Genomic DNA, 22,596 nt, shown 5'->3' with positions numbered 1-22,596 from the left:
AGTCCGTTAGTTAGTATACAAAATAAATGATTAGAGATTTGTAAATATGAAATCAAAATTTAAAGGAAATCAGTAGCTCAGATGGTTTTTTGGGATATTTACATACACCCAAAATAGCTAATCTTCAACCAAAGAAAATGGCAATGTAGTCGTTCACTTACTTTGCACTTGATATATTTCCTTAGCTGTTGAATTAATTATAATATGTAGATATTTGATTTAAAAAAATTTAACCACTGAAAAATCACTGAAACGCTTTTTAAAGATTACAAAGACTCAGTGGAATGTGCAGGTAAGATCGATTACACCACTGATTTTGATGGATGTGGGTGATGGTAGCTGCTCAAAAAATTTCTTGATTATCATCAGTGGAAGAAGGAAAATGCTAGCAGAGTTTTAGTATCATAAATAACTGCAGATTGTTTTGATGCAGGGAGGCACTGGAGGAGTTTGCAGAGATGAAAGAAAGAGAAGAGAAGAAGGCCGACCTCGAAAGGGAAGAGAAGAAAAGAGATTACCAAGCCCGGAAGACGCATTACCTCCTCAGCACAAAGCAGGTTGGTCTACCTGTCCCTGACAGCTCCCGTAAACCACTTGGGCCCCTGGCCTGACAGAGATAAAGTAGCAGGCTGAATGGGACATGACTTGTTGAAAAGATATCACAAAGACACTACTTCACGTTCAATTTCGTGCTTCTGTGTAGGTGCGCTTAAGCACCATGGCTCGTCTGTGACAGCAGCTTCGTAGGCAGCCGCTGGGACGCCGGCAGAAGGTCCACGTCAGCAGTGTGATCTGCCACTGTGATAACACAACACGAAGGGCATAACCTCGCTTTTGAAACCCATTCTGAGTGGCTTATTGTTGTTTCGAGAATTGATCAAGAGCTAAGAAGTTATTAAACTGAGGTCGCTTTCAGGTTTTCTCTTTCACTTGAGCTAATGTTGAGATTAAAAGCATTCTTTTGCACCCTTTCTAAAGTTTGATGCACGTTTTCAAGTAGAGGTTTGAATAAACCTGCTTCAGCAATTACATCTTCCTATTGAGATACAAATGTGGAATTTGGAATACTTAGAATGATTTTCTTATAAATGGTAAAATTTTAGTGCCTCAGATCTTGTCATAGTTGCTAAGAAAAAATACATTGGTGTGTAGAATATTCTGTTCACAAAGAAATATGGTTAAAAAACAACATGAATTTGGGGGTTGAAATATATTTTGTTAATCGAGCTTCAGGCAGGAAACTAGCAATTTGTGGGTTATTTTTTCTCATAAGACTTTCAAGTTCAGTCTCATAGTTCCAGCTGGAGTTACACATTCAAATGTCTCAGACATGGGCAAGTCAAGTCCCTGGCGGAGTGTCCGTGGGTGTTATCTGAGAGTGAATGTCATGCTTTGAGGCATCCAAATTCAAAAACATTACGTACTGGACGGGCCATGTATATTTAGAACAGAGAACTGCACTTCTAGCCTCTATTTAGTAGAGTAATTAACAATACTTTCACTAATGATGACTATCTTAGTATTTACTTAGATTTATATAGCTGAGTTATCTCCATTTAACAGACAAGAAAACTGAAAGAAAATTATGGGACTGATTTATAGACATAAAACTAGTAATAATAGGTCTGGTACTCAAACTGAAGTCTTTGGATTCTAAATAGGCAACAAAGACAGAAAATAAAAAGTCGAGGTATTTTAAGTTTCAATTATAAATCCATAATAATGTAAAAAATTTATCTGTATAATTGGTGGGCTACATTTTTTAAAGTGTAGAATCACATATCAGGAATTCTCTTTTTTTAACTTCAGTTATTAGTAATTTTAGTTTTGTTGAAACTAAGGGAGGCATAAATATGTCTTTAATTCTTTAAACCTGATAATAATTATTGGGTACTGTTGTTTATTTTGATAACTCTGAATCCCTTTTATACTTTGAATCTATCTTAATCTGAGATCTAATTGTGCTGTTTATACTTATGATGGGTAATGTAACAGCAAAAATAATTTTTTAAATGGTGAAATCAGATTTAATGGAAACATTTGTTAATTCTCTTTTATCCAGGGTTACTTAGATATTGAGTATATAAAGGAATGTTTTAGAAAGTCCATAAAGACTTAGTTATTTTACTAATAAAAATAATGGAATAGCAGGGGGTGCCTGGGTGGTTCAGTTGGCTAGGTGTCCGTCCACCTTCTGCTGAGGTCATGGTCCCGGAGTCCCAGGATCGAGCTCCACATTGGGCTCTCTCAGTAGAGAGCCTGCTTCTCCCCCTGCCCCTCACCCTGCTTGTTGCTTTATCTGTCTCTCTCAAATAAATAAATAAAATCTTTAAAAAAATTTAAAAAAATAATGGAATAGTAAATATCCGTGGAATACTTACCTGTGCCACAGAGTATGGTAGATACTTTGTATGCATAATTTCTTTATTTTGATTTCATTTTAGTTTTAAATTTAAACACCTGGTTTAACAAATTATTTCACAAACTTGACCATGTGACTTGACTCCTGACCTTAATGAATTTTTAATATTACCACTGTGTTTTAGGTAGGTTTGTGTTAACAAATACAAGCTGTCAATGCCCTAGCCCATTTTCCTTCTTGTTTATACCTTGCAGACTGCTGGTAATATCCATGTATATAAACTTTAGTTTAGTGATCTCTTGTCTCCAGAAATCCTTGGCATCCAATAGAATGATTGTTTTTGAGGCGCTGTGTACAGTAGAAACAGTATAGGCATTGAAATCAGAGGTAAGTTGGCATCCAAGCTCTCCCACTTAGGGTAAAATATCAGGAGATTACCTGGAATTGTCTGTTTCACTCTGCAATTTGAAAGAACATTATGAGAATTGAATATAATATATTTAAAATACTATCTGGCCCTTAGAGAGCATTCCAGTAAATGATAACAATCATATTATTAGAATTTAACCTATCAAAGGGCACCTGGGTGGCTCAGTCAGTTAAGTGTCTGCTTTTGGTTCAGGTCATGATCCCAGGTTCCTGGGATCGAACCCTATGTCGGGCTCCCCGCTCAGTGGAAAGCCTGCCTCTCCCTCTCCCTCTGCCTGCTTATGCTCTCTCTCTCTCTCCCTCTCCCTCTCTCTCTCTCTTCTCTCTGTCAAATAAATAAATAAAATATTTTTTGAAAAAAGAATTTAAACTGTCAAGGATAAACGAAGATTCTATACTTTCATTTTCTTCTGTTTGTCATAGTTGTTGGAAGCATTCATTTTTCTCATTTCTTTTCTTTGCTTTCCTTTAGTTACTAATGAAAATTAGTTAGAAATGTTTATAATGATCTTCCCCAACATCCCCCTCCTCCATTTTACAACTGCCCTCACAGGCCTGAGGGCAGCAGAGGGGAAATGATGTTCTTAAATACCCTTCCTTGGAGAAGAACATTATAAAAATATCAGAGATTTTCATTTGGATCTGGCAAGTTGGTCTGTTTTGTCACAGTGATCTTCATATTTGATCACAAATAACTGGAGATAAAATACAACCCTTTGAATCTATGTACTTTTATTCCCAAAGCAAACTTTTTTTTTTTTTTTTTTTGGTAATGAAATAGAATAGTGGTATCATCTTAGTCTCATCTGTTGACATTGGTCAGGGGATTAGTTTTACTGATGGGATGGTACTGGAATTTCAGATGTTTTACTCCTTATTTTTCATCATGATGTAAAAAAGGTTGAATTTTAAATTGATATTACAAGTCGCAATTATAAACCATCTTTACCTAAACAAAAGTATGCAATATTCACCTTAACCTAAATAAAGATATGCAACACTAACATTAATAAATAGATTGAATATACATCTTAACTTTAAAATTCTTTAATTATTCCAAAAAACATACTTTTGAGTGCTGACAGTCTATCTGATACTGAGCCAGGAGTAGGACGTATAAATGTATACTATATGATCCTTCCCCACAAGGCATATTCGCTCTGATTTCAGTGTATCCCAAACAAATATTTTTACTAGAAGGGAATTTGATACCTTTCAATTGCAGTTTATATAGGTGCTCTTATTGAAATTAACAAACATTTATATTTATGATTTTGCAATTCCATTTATTATTTTATTTTCACAAAAATCTTTCCCTAACCTAAGGAAGACTCAGAGAATGAAAGATACACATTTCAATTTGAGTATTATTACTGATTTTCTCAGCATGACTTGGCTATGGGGGAGAAATTAAGCTGCAGATTTTAAAACATTCCTGAGATATTTACAGATTAATTTAATTGCGTGTTTTAAGAGTTTTGATTTCAAATTATATTAAATATACATTTAAGTACAAAATAAAAGCCAGGTATGGATTGAGTATTTGTTATTAAAGGCTTGTGTCAGTTTTAACTCTCAATTTATGCAGTTATTTGAAAATTTACTGAATAAATATATTCAAATGTAAATAATTTTTATAAGAAGTACATCAGGAGGGGCGCCTGGGTGGCTCAGTCGTTAGGCGACTGCTTTCAGCTTGGGTTATGGTCCCGGGGTCTTGGGATCGAGCCCCACATCGGGCTCCCTGCTCCGCGGGAGGCCTGCATCTCCCTTTCCCACTCCCTCTGCTTGTGTTCCCTCTCTCACTGTGTCTTTCTCTGTCAAATAAATAAATAAAATCTTAAAAAAAAAAAAAGTACATCAGGATAGGAAAAGTTCTGCTGATGTATTTAAAGGGAATAATACTACTAGCCTTTTTAGAACTATTTTATTAGTGATTTCAATAATTTAGGAGTGATTTATAATGGTATATAATGATAGTTTATAGAATATTAATTTTCAGACTAAGTTTTCATAGGTCTAATATAGCTTCACTTAGATGAGTAGAAATAAAACGTTAATTCAGACAAAGAATGCTTTAGAAAAGGTAAGGAATTTTCTAAGCCAAAATTGTATTTGTGACTTCATATATAGATAATAAATAGTCATATGTTATTTAATTTTTAATAATTTTAAGACTATTTTGCTGATATCAAACTGATAACCTGTTTCAAAGTCAGTGTTAGTACAAATCTAGTGTATATCTTCTTATAATAGTTCTAAAATATATTCCTAATTTTTACTGATATTAAGTATCTCATCTTTATGCAAGCAAATATGTTAGCACTAATAGGAATTACACAAGTAAATAACTAATATTGCAATAAGTGAATTAATAGACCCCTCAGGGTTTTATTAATTAAAAAGTTCAAATCATATTAAAGCACATTTTGTATATGTTTATTTCAATCAGAAAGCTGAACATGGTAACTTATTTGCATAAATAATCAATCACCATTTACTAGTAGTAATAAGGTTAATTTGTTGCTACAGACATAATAGGATTAGTCAATTATGTTTCCCAGAGAATACTATTTGTTATGCACCCCATCACCTGTAAAACAGGATTGGGTTTAGCGCCCTTATTAAATGAACGCATCAAAAAACCTTTGTCCCTGTAAAAGTTTTATGAAAAGAAAGCTAATTTTAGTTGATTTGAGTAAGTAAAATGCAAACATTGCTTCCATTTGTAAATTTATCTTTCTGCAAAGATTGATTACTTAATAAAGTTACTTATTTTGATTCAGTAACCAGTCAAACTAAATCTAACACATATAGGACATATTAGATTTGAAGAAAATCTCATGTGCAGATTTGTTTTATTCCAAATAAACTGACTTTCATTCCCATCCTTGTTCTTGGGTAATAAATTATGTTGTCTGCTCCACCTACTGGTAGATACATGAAAAAGGCCTATTGTTGGACTCTTAGAAGACACTGCCTCTCAAATGTTGCCAGAATTTTTACAGATCCTCCTAGAGAACAGCAGAGTTACAGATACAAATGTAAGATTCAAGAACCACATCATAAATAATGTTTAGAGATATAGGTTATTATATAGAATTATATACATTGTTTCCTGATCAGTGAAAAATATAACCATTTTTTATTTCAATATACTAATGAAAAAGGATGGATTCAAAATATATTCATGACTAAGTGTAACTACATGTATTTTATTTTATAACAATTGCTTTTAATAGTTTATACTTATTCAAGTTAAAACTAAAATGAAAATTTGTAAATTTAATTAAAATTTGCAATAGTTTATGGAAATAATTTTCATGTCATCACTTACATAATAGGTTTCCAGTGTTTTTTCTTTAATAGGTAATTTTTATATGGACACTGAGGTAATGGTTTTCAGTTATTTAAGATTCTTTAAAAAGACCCCATACTCCAATTAATATTGATGAAACTTTACTTATTTTATTTTTTGAGAGAAACAAATGGTTTCAGCAACCTTTTTTTTCAAAATTTTATCAAATCACGTGTGTATATGGGAGGAAAGTAGCTTAATTAAAAAAACTTAATATAACAAAAATAATTGATAATCTGCTGATATGGATACCATATTGATATGGATAACGTGTTTATAAGACAAATCTTACAAGGTGAAAAAATGTGTAAATTAAGAAATACAGTAAGTCTTCCAAGTCATTTATTGCTTTCAACTCTATCTCCTCAAAATCATAAATGGGGAGATTTCTGTGCTTAATATGTGATTGCTCACTTTTAATTTGAGGTGATGAAGTAAGAGAAGAATGGCAGCCTTTCAGTGTGTACCTGCATGTGGGCAAGCACATGTGCGTGCATGCATGGGTGTGTGTGTGTGTGTGTGTGTGTTATGTATCTTTGTGTATATGGTGTATTCAGAAAGCATCTTTGGAGATCCTTCTCATAAGGCATTTTCCTTAGTCAATGGTATACCACAGCAATAGTTGGGAAACTCACATGTGATGTTAAAAAGTACCCCTGTAATAACTGTCTGGAATATACTTTTACACCTCATGATCCTTATCTAAAAACCACTTCTTTGACTTAAAAATATTATGTTCCTCTCTCATTTCTAGGTTGGACCCCCCCCCCACTTTCTCTTTTTCCCTCTTCCCTCCCTTCCCCCCTCTCTGTATTTCCATAATTTACAGGCAAAAGAAGTATGCCTTGATATTTATGACTGTTAATAGTAGCCACTAGGGGCGCCTGGGTGGCTTAGACGGTTAAGCTGGGATTGAGCCCTACATCAGGCTCTCTGCTCAGCGGGGAGACTGCTTCTCCCTCTCCCTCTGCCTGCCACTCCCCCTACTTGTGCTCTCTCTCTCTCTCTGTCAAATAAATAAATAAAGTCTTAGAAAAAATAACAAACAATGAATCATGGAACACTACATCAAAAACTAATGATGTAATGTATGGTGATTAACAGAACACAATAATAAAAAAAATAGTATCCACTGTATTGAGTATATTACATTTCTGATCTTCATGGTTTGATGCAACCTGATTTAGGGCATTCACATCGCGTTCCTTCTGCTTTTTGGCTTTTTTTTCTTCTTTATGTGCTTTTTTCTTTTATTTGTCCAAATCAGTCTTTATTTTGATCAATGATATAAACTATTCCTAGTCATCCAAATTTTTTAAATCTTTCACTCTTTTTCATTTTCTGTGTAAAATCACAGACTTCTTTCAATTTATTCTTCCTACCGTCTTTTAAATAAATTCCATTATGTCCATTTCCTGAACTCTGAGCAATGGTAATAATCTTTAAAATGATTTTCTTTTGGGGCGCCTGGGTGGCTCAGTTGGTTAAGCGACTTCCTTCGGCTCAGGTCATGATCCTGGAGTCCTGGGATCGAGTCCCGCATCGGGCTCCCTGCTTGGCAGGGAGTCTGCTTCTCCCTCTGACCCTCTCCCCTCTCATGCTCTCTCTCTCTCTCATTCTCTCTCTCAAATAAATAAATAAAATCTTAAAAAAAAATAAAAAATAAAATGATTTTCTTTTTCTTTAGTCTTTTTCTCTTTGTCCCAGTATATTTACCACTATCAGATAAATTTTGCTACAGTAGTACTTTTTATGTCATGTCTCTTTACAGTTTATAAAACTCCAAAAATTCCTTGTTGTCCAGAGGATAAACTCCAGAGTTTTCAGCATATACATTTGAAACTCTCCAGACTGACTCTACTCTGCCTCTTATATTTAGCCTTATCTTCCTTTCCTCAGGGTGAGCATCCTGATACAGTCTGATTTTATATCCTAAAAACAAACATTCATCACAAGGGTCTCTTTATATGAGATAGGTGACTTCTTGTGGCTTGTCATATTCTGGAAACTCAGAAGCTTCCCTGTTACCTCCCCCACCCCCAAAAAAGAGCCAACATCTCACATATGTTCCACTAACACTTTGATTTTGCCATTACTTTATTGTTAAAGATACATTTCTTTTTCCTTATTAAAATACTTTTAGAAAGGAGACAGCTATTAAGGTGTTCTTATTAGTATAGCTTGGTGAAAATTAATAACTGTGAATAGGCTATCATAAAAGGAGGGAAGAAAATTATGTCCAGAGTCCTGAGGCAATGCCTAGAGTATGAAGACCAAAATGGGCATAAGGTTGGTAACAAAGGGAGCCAGAGATGCTAAGGGATATATTGACTACATGGAATGTCTGGGGAGAAAAGTAGATCTTATAAGGCACTGTAAAGATAATTAGGAGGACATGTAAGAGAAACTTGGCAATTTTGCCATTTTGCTTATCATCTCTGCTATTTAGTATTCCTAGTTAACTATATCACTCTAGATTCCTCTTATTTCTTTCCTGCATCACACAGCATTCTCAACAATGAATTCTTAATTCATACATTTTCCACTCCCTGGCTATGGCACATTTTTTTAGGTTGAAAAGTTCTGGCAGTAAAACAGAATTATGAAAGTAGGGAGCGGGAGTAGATTCACAAGTCTTACATGAAGATCTTATATTTGTTTTTGCCAACTTCCCAGTAGTTTGTATGTTTCCATGGAGAAAAATATAAAATATAGGAACTATGCTGACAGAGGACAGGACCCCTGTTTGGAATATACTAGAGCAGCATGGGATCTTTAGGGATTACCATTCTAGCTCTTTCTGTTAATAGATTAAAGAAAGCGGGTCTGGAAGATGAAGCAACCTGCTCAAGGTTCTATAAATAGTTTATATAGACTGTGCTGTTGGGGCATCCTCAGTACAGTGCAGCCACAGTGAAAATCTGAGTTATGATCTACATGTGATTCACCTAAATAAACTCTATTTGGAAGGGACTTTATCCTAGGTTTGCGACTATCTCTTTATCCTTGAAAACACTAGCATTCTGAGTATGTACTGCTCCTTGAGTTACCCTCAATTCATTGAATTCTCTTTTTACCCTTTCTCCAAAATGTTTTAGTACTTAAAAGGAACATTGATTTGAATGAGTTCATGGACAAATAGAAACACTAGGCCCTGCATACAAAAGAGTGAATGAAGCAAGCCAGAACATAATGTAGATTTCTATGGTGCCTTTCTATGAATAGCTCAAAGCACGTTTATTACTTTTATGCCCACAATATTCTATAAAGTAGCAATTATCTTTCTGGTGATTGAAATGCTCTTGTTTAGTACTCATTTTTCCTCTGGACACTTGGCAGATTTATTCTTTCCAGAAGACTATGTAGTGAATAAAGATCTGACCTATGATCTCTGGATCCATAGTTTAAGAGGCAGGTCCTCAAGTTTGGTCATTTGCTCTTGGTCCCAAATGAACTGTCCACATCACAAAACCATCACATAATTTGTTACTATTGGCAGTCTCTGTTCAGAAAAGGCCAAGGACTGAACTAGTGTGGCAAATGAATTAGCTATTAACTTTTACATTTTATTTCCTCCTTCTTTAACATTATAGTTTTTATTATCCTGTAATATATGAAAGAGATAAAATTATTGTCCATTGTCAGTACTCTTTGAAGAGATAAAGTCAAGTGGTTAAAAATAAAAGTCTTGTGTCCCCAAATAAGTCCCTTCCCTGCTCTTCTCCTTGCCATCACTTATCCACCATGCATCTAAGAAATGGAGGCAAAAATACTGATGGAAACAAAAATAAAATAAAAGTTAAAGAGAGACCACTCAGGTAGAGAAAAGTGCCTTAGCTACTTTTCTTATATATATTTTCCTTTTCAGCATGCTACATTTTAAGTTATTTTAAAAAATGTCCATTAACAGAACACACACTGTAAACCTCTCCTATGCATGTGACCAGGGGCAGATTCATGTGTTTTGGGGGCCTGAAGCTAATACAATTTGGGGATCTACCTTCAAGAAGTGACTATACGAAGTTACAAATACAGGAAGATGAATACTTTTTATAATGAACAAAAAAATCATTTCAAGCACATTTCAAATTTTAACATCTGAGAACACCACCACTCAAAATGTAAATATAGTAGTTTATTAACCGCTTGATAGCTCTATCATATTTGCTCACCATATTTTGGTTTCATGTCTCTTTGATTGCCTCTTTCTTTGACAATAATTTTGTTATGCTTTCTAGAGTGAAAAGAGAAAGTTATTCACTCCTTTTTGTAGGAACATTGATCTAATTTTTTCATTATTGTAAGAAAGTTAAATGATGCGTTCCTATTTGTGTATGCTGCATTATTGAGTATATTTTTGAAAGGGAAGATGTTCCACTTTGGAGAAGCAGTGAGGAGAATCAAATTCTCCATTTAAGAAAATCCCACTTCTCTTCCACTAGCACATACTTCCGGGCCAGACAAATTAGGATGGTCTCGTAGTACAGTGCGGCCTCTGGTGCTGCACCTTTATTCATGAGGCCTGGTGAGTCTGCCCACTGGGTTCAGGAATATTCCTGAAAGTTATTCTTACATTGGGATCACCCAAGTGTGATAGAGGATAAGTCAGAATATAAAAGACAGTGGGACTAACTGATGTCTTACTTTCATCATAAATTCTACAAAAGAACATAACCATGTGAACACATTGCCAGGGTCCCTCTTTGTGTTATGGAAAGAGCCTGTCAAAATGAGGGCCCCGGAGGTTAAGCTGAATCAATTTCACTGTTATTTCACCTCTTGTTGGACTATATTTTTGTATTGTGTTAAACTTGATCAAAGAAGTTTTAGCCATTAAAGCTATTTTAATTTATTTAATTCAATTTAATTTTATATGAATAATCTGCATATCAGATATCAAATCTAACATTCAGACATTTAAATGAACATTATTATTTTAGTCCTATCCGTAAAATTGAGGCACCTGATTTTCTTTAGTCCTCTATTTTTTTTATTTTTGGACATCAAAATCGGGGTCTATTTATTTCCAACCAGTAATGAGGTAAATTTTTAGTGTATTAGGTATGGGGCAGGGAGAGTTCTTATTAGGTATTACAGGTATTACACAATAACCTATATATACACCTCTACATATGTGTATACACATACACAAACACAGGCTTATATAAAATTTCAAATACAGCTTTAATAGAAAATTCAAAAGTCAGAAAAGAATTAGAGAAATTTGTAACAAAAGTAGTTCCCATTTTCTACCTTAATGTAAAATGTTTTTTTACTTACCTTTATACTTAGCACACCATATTTTAAATTGTACGCAGATGTTTTACACAAGGTAATTAACAGTTAACTGGTATATGCTTATTTCTATTAGTTTTTATAAAATTAATGTTGGTATGTTAATTATAATCAATTTTTTCAACTTCTTCATTAATTAGAGAAGACAGTTTTTGGTGGTCCTTTTTGCTATCCGCAATTATAATACAATGAAATCTAAAACTTAGAAACTCAAGGAAGTTATACCATTGCTCTAATTAGATCTGATGAAATAATTGGGGCTATAATAGTTTGTAGATTTGAAGATTTATTCCTAATATCATTATGACTAGTTTTCTAATTTTTTTGTAAGATTTTTATTTATTTATTTATTTGAAAGAGAGAGAGAGAGAGACCGTGAGAGAGGGAACACAAGCAAGAGGAGTGGGAGAGGGAGAAGCAGGCTTCCCGCTGAACAGGGAGCCCGATGCGGGGCTCGATCCCAGGACCCTGGGATCATGACCTGAGCTGAAGGCAGACGCTTAACTGAGCCACCCAGGCGCCCCCACTAGTTTTCTATTTTTAAGACACTTCAGAAATATTTTAGAATGAGACCAGTTAGAAGTTAGATGCTGTTATAAATGGGTAAATAATGAAGAGGTAGAGTTTGTCAGCTCATGATTTATCTCAGCTCTTCTGCAAGTCCAGAAGAATAGAGAAGTTCTGCTCACCCCATGTTCTTAATATTTAAATTCACTCTTTTGGATTGGAAAATGTTAGAAATATTTCCAGTGAATAGCTAGAGGCCAGATTTTAAAATCGCAGGCTTTGGCTTAATCCATCTTCTTTATTTCTTCTTCTTCCTTTAATCTTCCATATATCTCCTTCCCTAGCCCTTGTACCCTATAATCAAAAACATTATTCCTTTGTATTAAAACTAGGGACACAGGGAGAGAGTTTATACTTTCAAATATTTTCTTAAAATGAACTCAAACTACGTCAGTGATCAAGATACTCAAACATTGACTAATGTAGCTTATTTGGTCCTTAAGGTCAATGTTAAGAACATGAGTATTTCTAAACTTTTGAGTCTTAATTAAGGTATAGTCCAACACAGGAAATCGTCTGTGATCTTGAGATTTTATGCAGTATAAGGTAGGTAAATATTTTGAAAGACATAGAAAGTTTGTACAATATTTTATATATGTATTATAATCACAAAAGAAACATAAGCAAAGAGGAAGTGCAGTTGTTTATTTAAAAATATATATTAAAAATTAGTTTCGGGGCACCTGTGGTGGTTCATTCATTTAAGCATCTGACTCTTAATCTCAACTCAGGTCTTGATCCCAGAGTCATGGCTCAGGTCTTGATTTTGGAGTTGTGGGTTTGGGCCCCGCATTGGGCTCCACACGGAGCCTACTTAAAAAAAAAAAAATTAGTTTCATTATGGTGTGAGAAACATGACTTTAAATTTAGTATAGGGGCATTTGGGTGGCTCAGTCGTTAGGCATCTGCTTTCGGCTCAGGTCATGATCCCAGGGCCCTGGGATCGAGCCCCAAGTCGTGCTCTTTGCTCAGCAGGGAGCCTGCTTCTCCCTCTCCTGCTTACAGTGCTTGTGTTCTCTCTCTCTCTGTCTCTTTCTGTCAGATAAATAAATAAATAAATAAATAATAAATATTTTAGTGTAAAGTGGCGGGTTTTCTGTTAAATAGTCTTATCAATTGGTGTTTCTATTTATATATCTTTTGACAGTTGGAAGTATTTCGCTCAGAAAGGAGTTCTGTTATCTACACAATATCACAGCGGACAGTAAAGTAAAAGATGAGAAAATGGAAGGAAGGTGTGAAGAAGGGAGGAAAGAGGAAGAATTTGTCTTTAAATCTTAATCTGTTACTATCTCTTAGGCCTAAAATAAATGAACTGCAGGTGTCAGTAGCTGTTGTTATGCTGAAGGGAAAGTCTTGCTGAAAGGATATGATCGCTCTTAGTTTAGAGAAAAGTAGTATTTTCAAGGTGCTTATATAATGTAAAACATTCCTTTATAGTTTTAGTCCCTTTAATGAGTTGTATTTTAAAATTTTTTCTCTTAAATTTATTCAGCTTTATTTTCCGTCTCCTTTTAAATTAATACATGTGTATATATATATATGCATATAATTTCAGTATTAATATATCTTTGAAATAAATTATGAATCATTAAGATAATATAATTTTGTTGTATTCATATTTGTTATTTATGCTTATGCTATCTATGCATAATCAAATCTGAATTAGTCTTAAATTCATATCATTAAAATGATTCAATTTATTTTACCTGGCTCGGTTCTTTATATATCCATACCAAAATCAACTTCTCTGTTGACAATTATCTAAATGCTAAAACTGTGGTTGGGCCTTCCCTGACCTTGCAAGGCACGGTTGTTGCTTTTTTCTTCCATGTCTTTATATAACATTTACCATTGGTATTCTGGTTACATCTACTTCCCTCTAACATAGGCGAATTCATAAAAGAGAGCAACCATGTCACTTTAGTATCCCCAATTTCTAATGTCAAAGTCATGGTATTTCTAATACATGTCCTAATTCTGATTTAAAATACTTTCATATTAAAAACAAGAAAGGCAGCTTTTATTTCAGTCCCAAGTATTCACTATTTCTTCTCTGAATTAAAAACTATAAATAAAACAATCATTTTGACAGATGTAATAATTTTTAGTAACTAATACCTGTATTTGGTAAAATATATTTTAAGTGACTTTTAAAAGGGCAAATCTTATATTCAAAGGAAAGGCAAAGGTGAAACTAACATTTTTTTTTTTTAATTCTCTAATGTCCCAAATTAAGCCAAGTTACATAACTAGATAGAGTGAAGATGAAATTCAAACTACGGTCTGGCTATCTTCAAAACCATGCTTGGTTTCTTTTAAGGTATGGTTTAAAGAGGTCCTAGCTCAACATTATTTTCCTGGATGATGGCTGAAATCATATCTTTAAATTTCTTTCTTTTTTTTTTTTTTTGAGACTTTATTTGTCAGAGTGAGACAGAGAGAGAAAGTGCACAAACAGGGGGATAGGCAGGCTCCTCGCTGAGCAAGGAGCCCGATGCGGGACTCGATCCCAGGCCCCTGGGATCATGATCTGAGCCGAAGGCAGACGCTTAACTGACTGAGCCACCCAGGAGTCCCATGTATCTTTAAATTTCTATTTATTTGATGACAATTACTAGACAGTATATTCAGCATTATTAGCTTTTGATGTTTTGTATGTGAAAGCTTATCAGTTCCTTTAAGCATCAGGAGGTGGGAGGCATAAGTCTAAGATGCAGAGTCTTCTCACAGGAAGGCAAGCAAGCCTTCATGGGCACTTCTGGAGAGCTGTTGGGCAATGAGTTTGTCTTCTTGGGAAAAGAGCCATGAACAGAGGAATAAGGGTGGGTAGTTATATCATCTATTAAGTATTTTCATCTTGGGGCACCTGATGGTTCAGTTGGTTGAGCGTCTGACTCTTGATTTTGGTTCAGATCATGATCTCAGGGTCATGGAATCAAGCCCTCAGTTGGGCTCTATACTCAGTAAGGAGGCTGCTTGAGATGGTCTCTCTCTCTCTCTGTCCCCCTCTGCCCCTCCCCCCGCCCTCTAAAATAAATCAATCTTTTAAAAAGAAGTATTTTCATCTTTGAGGCATCAGCTGACGTTCTGAAACAACAGACATCCTACTCAACACGGTTACACATTGTTTTGTGATCATATGATTTGAGATAAAGAGGTATCTGTAAGAATGTAAATGTTTTTGTCATCTTTCTCTTGCTCTAACTAGTAATGTGTAAAGATAAAGGTCAGTGAAGTTGGAGGAGTCAAAGAACTGTGAGACTATACTGTTGGGATGGGTCACCCACCTATACATGAAATCACCCAGAAGTTATCCCAGAGCACATAGTAGAAAGGAAGACTGAACTAAGTGCCAAAGACTATCATGAGTATGGGCAAATGACCAGCGGGTCTGTATATGATAACCACAGGGAGGGATAAAAGAATGCATAATTTAGACTGCAAGAAGGTTGATGAGTACTGGTTTGAAAATGACATTGGGTAACTAAGAAAATGCAAATCTCTCCCTAGTCACTGTGGTACAGGGGAGTACTAAAATGCTTTGTTCAGTAGGCTTGCTGCAAGGGAAGTGGTGTTCTAGAGGCGAAGGAAGCTTCAGTCATATTAAAAAAAAAAGGTAGAGAATATATTTATTGAAAAATTTGGGGGCAAAGAGAAGTTGTTTAGCATAGATGGGAGAAGGGTTCCACAGGGCAAGGTTGAAAAGATTATAGGCGAGGGATCAGAAGTACTGAGAAAAGGAACAGGGTAGTTGAGGATGAGGATACCAGAGAATCTAAAGGAGAGCTGGGATTAATTCGGCAGACAATTATTTGACATGCCAATTTGACAAAAAAGCAAATACAGTTATTTGATCTGATTATCTCTTAATGTAGAGAAATTTAAGTCTCTGTGCCTGTTCTTTATTTTCATTAGCACAGTAATAATATGTAGGGCTGAAAGTGAATTAACGGATCAAAAAGTATAAGGGAGGGGCGCCTGGGTGGCTCAGTTGGTTAAGCGTCTGCCTTGGGCTCAGGTCATGATCCCGGGGTCCTGGGATCGAGCCCCACATCCGATTCCCTGCTCCATGGGAAACCTGCTTCTCCCTCTCCCACTCCCCCTGCTTGTGTCCCCTTTCTCTATCAAATAAATAAATCAAATCTTTAAAAAAAATTAAAAAAATAAAATAAAAAGTATAAGGGAGGTATTATTCCCTCATATTTTTGAAATGAAGGAAATGAAAGAAAAAGCTCACATAAAAACTTGTGAAATAACCCAGCAGTACACCCCAAAAGCCAGAGACTAGACTGTTACTCATTTTAGACCAGATCAGTTTTTTTATCAAAATATTGTGTTGTCATCTCCCTTCAGTTAACTTACTTTCCCTCTAATTGTGTTTGTGGCCAATTGTGTTACCACCAGAAGAGAGCTTACGTTTGAGTTGAAAAAAGATAACGGTTATGAAGCATAGTGGAATTTTCTGGGCTCCCTACCGCTAAGGAGGTCAAAGCAAAATAAGGAAGCAAAAGATAACCTAAAAAAGATAAAACAAAATTTTTATTGAAGGATAACACAGAAAAGTGCAAAAATACTAAAGACTCAGCTCAATTATCACAAAGTGGCAGGTATAATCTAACCTAATAGGTTCTAATTAATAATTTCCATCCAAGAAGTCACAGGTCGACAGAGCAAGCCTGTGAGAGCACAGTAGTCTAAAAAAGAGGTGGTCTTTGAGATTTGGTCACAAGATTGTAGCCAACCAGATTAAGGCAACATAGCATTTCCCCATGAGGCAGTCAGTCCTATACTTTGATAAAACTTAAAATGGCTTCCTCCTGTTTGCTTAAGAAATCTTTCTTCAAAGACTCTTGGGAAATCAGTTTCTTGCAGAGCCTCAGATAACACTGGGAATAAAGTTTGACAAATGCTCCATTCTATTAGTACATTTTCTTTAACAAAAGAAAATTTTCAATTCTGTTGCCTGTTTCTGTGATGCTAAGTATTTTTCTTTTAGCAACTAATTGTCTTGAAAGTCATATTTTAAACCCAAACCATGAAATCATTTTCAAATTAAATCATCTGTAGAGGAACTGAGCAAGAGAAAATAGGTTTCTGAGGGGGGAACAATGGTATATAATGGAAGGCTTGAGGTGGGTGGTGGTCATAAAAACATGCTTTACTGTTTTTCTTAGGTCATTCAGACTTCACTAGTACGTATAATAAGCCAGCCCAGAACGTGTAGAAATCGTGTGTTAAAGGCATCGCAATAGGGAGTTTTCACATCACTGTGGAACTGGGTGTCCACTCTCACTGCTCTACTCAGAATACCTTTTGATAAGGTCACCCAGGAATCTCCTAATTATAAATCCACAGGACCTCTGGGAGATTTGCACACTGCTCATCACACCTGTGGTATTGGAGCTTCCTTTGGCCTTGGTGACACTGTGGTCAACCTTCTGCTCTTTGATCATTTCTTCTCAGTCTTCTTCAATAGTCTATTCAGTAGTGTTCAATGTGTATCTTTACTCTGATATTATATGGGACTATTTATAGTTCTTTAATATCACAGTTATTTAAAGTTTCTGCTCCTTTGCACATCTCGCTGTTTTCTGGGAATGTCTTCCTTCACCTTACACACCAGGCCCATCCCTTCTCTTCTTTCATACTGCTCAAATACCAGGCATCCTAAACCCACAGAATAGTCTATTCTCAGTATGGCTATATATACATATCAATGCTAATTTCAGTATTTTATAATTATTGATAAACTGTCAATGCTGTGACTCAAATCGAAAAGCAGGAATCAAAGCCAAAGCTGGAGAGAGTGCCAAGGTAGCAGATAGAGGAGGAGAGGAGGTAAATGAAGCTATACTGGGGGGTGGGTAGGGGGGTTGCTATGTGTTAGGGAAAGGAACAGGCCTAGAAAATTTCCCTGAGCAAGAAAATAAGCAACTTTCATCCAGTCCTTGCAGGGATCGGTAGAATAGTGACTTGACATTTGCAGAGAAAAAGATAAAGGAATAGTTTAGTGGGGAAGATTTCCCAGAAAGTCTTTTACGTAGACTCTTCTCTTAGAAATTCTTTCAAAATGCAGTATAGTTAAAGGGAATCCTGTTGGGGGGCAGGGGAAGGGGGATGTTCTTTTAGTCCCAAGATTTTCTGAGTCATCATAATATTGCTATATTTTAGAAGACTCAAATCAGTCTCCACTTCTTTTTTCTTTCCTCACATTCAATGAATGGCGATGTGATTTGTGCCACAAGAACATAATTTACTTCTGTGGAGGTCACCTGTCACCTTCTAATTACCATGCCAGTTGTGCATTCTTTGTCCTCGTGCTGTTCTACCTCTCCTGAGCTTCTGACACTGCTGACCTCCTTCATGAAACGGTCTTCTCCCTTGTGAACTGCCTCTCCTCCCTCACTGTTTGCTCTTTTGAGTGTCCTTCATGGGCATCTCTTCTCCCACTTATTTCTTATATGTACACACTCCTAAGACTGTTCCCCTGAATTCTCTCCATGCTCTCCCTCAATGACCCCATCTGTTTTCAGACCTTCAGGTATTTTTATTCAGAAAACACTCCAATCGCTCACTATGACCTCTTTCCCAATTCCAGACCTACTATTACAACTATGCACTGGACCTTTCAACCTGGATTTTTGGGAGCTCAGTTCTAATAACTCCAAAACAGGTAGTAATATTCCTGCATAACTGCTTCTCTTTCTACCTCCTCTGCCTGGGTTCTAAGCCCAGGTTTTTCTGTAAGTCCACATTCTCTTATGTTCTTTTTAATAAACATTATTATCAGAGTCTTCTGGTCCTGTTTCTATAGAATGCTCCCTGTCCATGTCATTCTTCTGTTTCCACTGTTCTTTCTTCTTACCTTTCAATAAGCAGTCTTCACCTCCTTTATAGACTTTTGGTCTATATCACTTATTCAGATAAGCATGGATTGATTGTGTACTCTGAGCCAGGTGTTGAGAGAGGCAGTGTTCCATGTTTTTTCACCTCTCTTGTATAGATTCCCAGGAATGGAAGTGTTGTGTTATATACTAAGCAGATGTTTAACTATTTTTGTAGGCTTTTAAAAATTTGAGCAGTTTTGAGTACACAACAAATTTGGTCAGGAAGTTGCCATATATTCTTTACCCCCACACATCATTATTACCCAAAGTCCATAGTTTATATTAGGGTTCACTCTAGGCATCTTGTCTTGCTTGCATTATTTCTGAGGAAAAGTTGGATGTAATTCTTGTCTTTGCCTCTCTGTAGGTAAGGTGCTTATCACTTCTGCTTCTTGTAACATCTTATCTTTGATTCTTAGAAGTTTGAATATGCTATACCTCTGTATATGTTTGTGTGTTTGTCATTTATTTTACTTGGTGTTCTCTGAGCTTCTTGGATCTGTGGTTTGGTGCCTGATATTAATTTGGGGGAAATCTTCACGCATTATTACTTCAAATATGTCTTCTGTTCCTTTCTCTCTTCCTTCTCCTGGGTTCCCATTATGTGCATGTTATACCTTTTGTAGTTGTCCCACCTTTCTTGGATATTCTGTTACATACACATATTTAAACATTTATCTATTTTTATTTGAGAGAGAGAGCACAAGGGGTAGGGGCAGAGGGAGAGGAAGAGAAAATCTCAAGCAGACTCCGTGCTGAGCACAGATCCCAACTTGGGGCTCAGTCTTACAACCCTGAGATCACAAGCCAAGCTGAAACCAAGAGTTGGGTGCTTAACTGACTGCGCCACCCAGGCACACCTGTTCTGTTATATTTTTATCAGACTTTTTTCTTTGCCTTTCCATTTTGGAATTTTCTGTTGACATATCCTCAGATTCAGAGATTCTTTAATCAGACATGTCCTGTCTACAAATAAATCCATCAAAAGCAGTCTTCATTTATGTTATCATGTTTTTCTTGGTGTTTCTTTTTGATTCTTAGAATTTCCATATCTCTGTTTTCATTGCCTGTTTGTTCTTGCCTGCTGTCTAGTTTATCCACTAGATCCCTTAACATGTTAATAGTTGTTTTAAATTTCTGTTCTGATAATTTCAGTATGCCTGCTCTGAGTCTGGTTCTGATGCTTGTTCTGTCCCTTAAATTGTGGTTTTCACCTGTGTTTTCATGGAGTCTGTTTCTGTAGGCCTGCTTCAGACTTCTTCCTGAGTTTACCTTCTAAGAGAGAATGTGAAAATCAACAGATTTCCATTTTATGCAGAATTAAGTGTAATTTGCAGCCTTTTAGAGTTTGGCCCCAATTTATCTTTATAAGCTCATCTCTGACTATAGCCTCATGCTTAAACTGGCCAATGTGATAGTCACTGAACAGCTGTTCTGTGTTTTCCCACAAATATGTTTGTCTTTATTTTTACCCTTCCCTTAGCCTGCAATGCCTTTCTTCCCTTTTTATTATCAAAATTCTACCCACCTTTAGAAGAAAGTCGGATATTTTTTCCACAGTTCTAAAAGATGTAAACCTCTTTTACAACAGCAATTAGTGGGTACTTACTACAGGCTGGCTATGTTATTGTCAGTCACAAAATTGCTCTCCTAGGCCTCCCCTCTCCCACCACTGAGAATGGCTTGGTGGGAGTGATCACTTTTCATTCATCTGTACCCACCTTAGATCCAGTAAAGTGTTTCGAAGTTAGTAGATGCTACATATTTATTGAATTGAGTTAGTATGTAGAGGATGGTATTTTATTTAACTTTCATTGTTTTAATCAATATTTAATGAAAATATTTTAATATATGATGATAATGTTTAGGATATCAAAATGATTCATAAAAATCATTTGTTAAACTAATGAAGCCAGCTACTTCAGGATTCTCCATTTAACATGACCCCACTCTGTACTTTGACTCAAAACATTTAAAAATTCGACTTCTTCACTGAAGTCACAGAAAAGCATGTATAGTTAGTAATAGTTTTTTCTTTCTAAATCTTGCTATATAGAGATAAGTTTTATACCAGATATGTTCCTTGTGAATCCCAAATGTTTCCATGAAATCCTTCTTCCTTCTGGGGTACCGTATGTGAGGGTTAACATGGCTGTTGTCTGAAATGCATGCGGAAGCGTAACTGAGGTGGTGCGAAATGACCATGGTTCCTTTTAGTTCTCAGCAAGAGTAATTGAATGTAGAATATCTTACTAAACACTGGACTGTGACAGTGTGTTAACACTCTGACTGTCTTCTAACAGCAGGGCAATTATTTGCTGAGTGGGATTTTTATAAATCCCCTGGTACTGGTGTGTCCTGATAATTATGATGAAGTGCGTTGGTCAGTGTTGATTCAGCAGTCCCTACCCTCACAAATACTTCATTCACAGTTCTCCGGCCCATTTTGACTTTCCTCGTTAGTAGAGATCTTCTGCCCTTCTGTGCTGGCTTAGTGTCTAATCTTTTTAAAATAATTTTGATTAAAGCTTAGATCCTGAACATCTTTTACTCAGCATCCCCCCCTTTTTAGAACTGTGTATCTCTCCCAGTATTCACAAATTCTGAATCCTGATGCAAGAAAATACTTTCTGATTTTGTTCCTTTATGTGGCAGTCAACTCCCATTTGCTGTGTAATTGTCATTTGCAAAAGTGAAACTTGAATTTTCCCACCTCTCCTGTATACTTAGTAGTTCCTCATTCCTGAGTGAGCAGTTACTTTGAAATTACGAGAGATTATTATTTCTCATATGGTAAAATATGAAATGGAAAGACTAATCATTGTGCTTTGGGAATTATAGATATACAAAATCATGTTTCAGATTCTTTTTATTTTACAGCACCTTGTTTTAGAAGTAAACCTCAATAACAAAGAGAAGAGGGGAGAATTAGAATATAGGTTCCCCCAGGCAATTACAAAATGAAGGTCTGTGGATGAGTGGAAAATGATCGTAAAAACATTCTCCATGAAATAAAATAGTAGATGCTTCAAATCCATCATCCATTTGTTTTTAAATCAATTGCATTTTTAAAGTACTTTCCCATACAATACTTATAAGTCTAAGGAATAAAAACTGAGAAGAAAAGAGCAACTGATAGATTGTTAGAAATATGGAATGGTTCAAAATATTAATGTAATGCTAAGGGTGACTGGGTAACAAATGGTACATTTGCTCGTTGCTCAACCTGACATAATTAATATTCCAGGTCATGCTTAAGTTCCCATGATGGAGGGTCTGAAGGGGGGAATTCAAGAAAAATATATATCTATTATATAACTCATTGCCTTTTTTTTTTTTTCTCCTTTTGACGAGTCAGAATCATAGCCTTTAAAAAAAATCAGTGCTTTCACACCTCATTTGCCGTATTCACCACTGGGCCACCAGTCAGCAGCCCAGCCTGATGCAAGGAGGTCAGTAAGAAGCTATTAGCAGAGTCCTCTCCCGAGATTTCTTGGGTCTTATTGAGTTGAATGTTAGCATGACAGTACTGCAAATAACTCAGTTGTAGGCTTTTTTTTTTTTTAAACAGTTAGCACAGATTTCCCCATAGTGTTGGTCACTCTAGAAAATTATTGCTGAAAATGAAGTCCCAAAAGCTAGCTTGGCAGTAGCCCTTCTAAGTTGTGAAAAATGTGAAAACTGAAAAATATGTC

General features: G+C 35.7%; 1 protein-coding gene across 17 annotated transcripts in view; it reads left to right on the top strand.

Annotated features, from left to right (window-relative positions):
• Nucleotides 1-22,596, top strand: part of SPATA17 (spermatogenesis associated 17) — a 250,590-nt gene that overhangs the window by 70,820 nt on the left and 157,174 nt on the right. For all 17 annotated transcript variants that reach the window (XR_003523443.1, XR_003523438.1, XR_003523436.1 and 14 more), the window contains one exon: nucleotides 434-557. Coding sequence is in view for 11 of the 17 variants with exons in the window: in XM_027614219.1 (XP_027470020.1) it covers nucleotides 434-557 (124 nt within the window). In the remaining 6 variants the exon portion in view is untranslated. The remainder of the gene's footprint in view (nucleotides 1-433; nucleotides 558-22,596) is intronic.

The sequence above is a fragment of the Zalophus californianus genome, chromosome 10 (genome assembly GCF_009762305.2).
Source record: "Zalophus californianus isolate mZalCal1 chromosome 10, mZalCal1.pri.v2, whole genome shotgun sequence".
In the NCBI taxonomy this organism is placed as follows: Eukaryota; Metazoa; Chordata; class Mammalia; order Carnivora; family Otariidae; genus Zalophus; species Zalophus californianus.
This window is presented reverse-complemented; position numbering and strand designations above follow the sequence as displayed.